This window comes from Cnephaeus nilssonii (assembly GCF_951640355.1).
Source record: "Cnephaeus nilssonii genome assembly, chromosome: 3".
NCBI classification, from domain to species: Eukaryota; Metazoa; Chordata; class Mammalia; order Chiroptera; family Vespertilionidae; genus Cnephaeus; species Cnephaeus nilssonii.
Window position 1 is genome coordinate 853,715 of NC_137074.1, and position 1,648 is coordinate 855,362.

The window sequence follows — 1,648 nt, forward strand, 5'->3', positions numbered from 1 at the left end:
ACGCAGCGCAGAAGCCAGGTCCTGCCTGGGGAGCGTCCCCGCGCCCCCGTCCTCGCCTTCCTGTGAGGGGGGTCGCTGACCGCGGGCGGGGGGCAGTAGGAACATTGCACACGCCCCGACGGCGCCCACAGAGCCTACAGGACCCTCCCCGCGGCGCCGGCCGGCTCGCCCACACGCCGCCTGCATTTCCCGGGAAATCCATCCTGAGCCACACCAGCGCGGACACACCCGGCGTGTCTCTGACGTGAGGACCAGGACGCGAGCAGGCCCCGCCGTGGCGGGTCTCGCGTTCTAGAACAGTCCAAGGAGTCGGCAGGCTGAGCACCCACAGACGGTCCGTTCCATGAGCGTGTCCCTGAGGAGCAGGCTCAGAGCCGGCTCCGGAATTCAAGTCCACGCGTGTCTTCGAGGCGTGTTTGTGGGTCTCCCCCGGGCTCACCCGCCCCGAGCTCTCGCTCGCCGGCGGCCGGTGAGGGGCCTGAGGCTGGGGCGCTGCTGGCGAGCCTCAGGCCGGACACGACCCCCCACCCTCCTCCTCCCAGGACCCCGCCTGCCCCACTGCCCACTCCCACTCCCCCGCCCCCGCCCCCGCCTCCCAGGTCAGGCTTCCTTTCCCTCCACGGAAATGACGGCGCCCAGCCCCACGGAGCGGACACCAGGCCTGGTCAGCGGGCCCTGAGGGACGAGGGACCGAGGAGAAAGGACTCTAGAGACACGTGGAGGCCGAGGGACGCGGTTTATTGGAAGGGACCGAGCGAGACCAGCTCCTTCCCTCAGAAGCAAGAAATCGGGAGCAGGAGACGCAGCTGCGGAGCCGGGACCGTCCAGGAGGCCCCCGAGGCGCACCGGCCGCCGGGAGGGCAGCAGGGAGGGCTCGGGGCGGCGGCGAGGAGGCCGGGCGGCGGCAGGTCACGGGGTCCCGCTCGCTCGCCGGCCCGCGGCTCAGCAGGTCCTCCGGCAGCTGGACACGCAGGGCCGCTTGTAGGTCCGGGGGGCGCCGCCCGGCGGGCACACGGCGGGGCCGCCCGCCGGCTTGCAGCTGCTGGACACGAAGGTGAGCGGCCGGCTGCAGGCGGCGGAGCAGGGGCTGGCCACGCTGGCGGTCTGTCGCGAGCAGGCCGCCCGCCCGGGGCTGGCGACGCGGGAGGCCGGGGGGCAGGCCGGGGGCTCGCAGCCCGGCTCCTGGGCGCAGTGGTCCAGCAGCCAGGAGCCCGTCTGGAAGGAGCTGGGCAGGCAGATGCCGCTCAGGCAGTCGACGTCGTGCGTGGAGCCCGGGGCCCCCTGCACGCCCGGCACGGGGCAGGCTCCCGCCAGGGCCCGGGCCGAGCCGTTCCTCGGGGAGCAGTTGTAGGACATGGTGCGGGCGGAGCGTGCGGTGCGGGCGGAGCGGACGGCGAGGACGGAGCGGAGAGGCGAAGGAGAGGTGCCTAGGGCTGCGGCTGCTCAGGCTGTGAGCGTCCCCGGGGGCCAGCGGCTTTTATGCGTCCCTGCAGGTGGGCGGCCCCGCCTGCTCTCCCGGCTCCTGAGGCTCCCGCCCATCCACTCCCCCGCCCGCCGGCCTCAGAACATCCTGGGAACCTGCGGGCTCGCTGCCCCCTGAGCAGCCTGCGTCCTCGTAAAGCGAGTTTAGTGGTTTGGCGGCTGCGTC

The 1,648-nt window shown here is 73.5% G+C and overlaps 1 protein-coding gene across 1 annotated transcript; it reads right to left on the bottom strand.

The window, feature by feature from the left end:
- Positions 1–942: 942 nt before the first annotated feature.
- Positions 943–1,356, bottom strand: KRTAP11-1 (keratin associated protein 11-1; the record flags this gene model as incomplete). Its single annotated transcript, XM_079767341.1, has 1 exon — positions 943–1,356. One exon carries the CDS (start codon positions 1,354–1,356, stop codon positions 943–945), a length of 414 nt encoding a protein of 137 aa, XP_079623467.1.
- Positions 1,357–1,648: the final 292 nt, after the last annotated feature.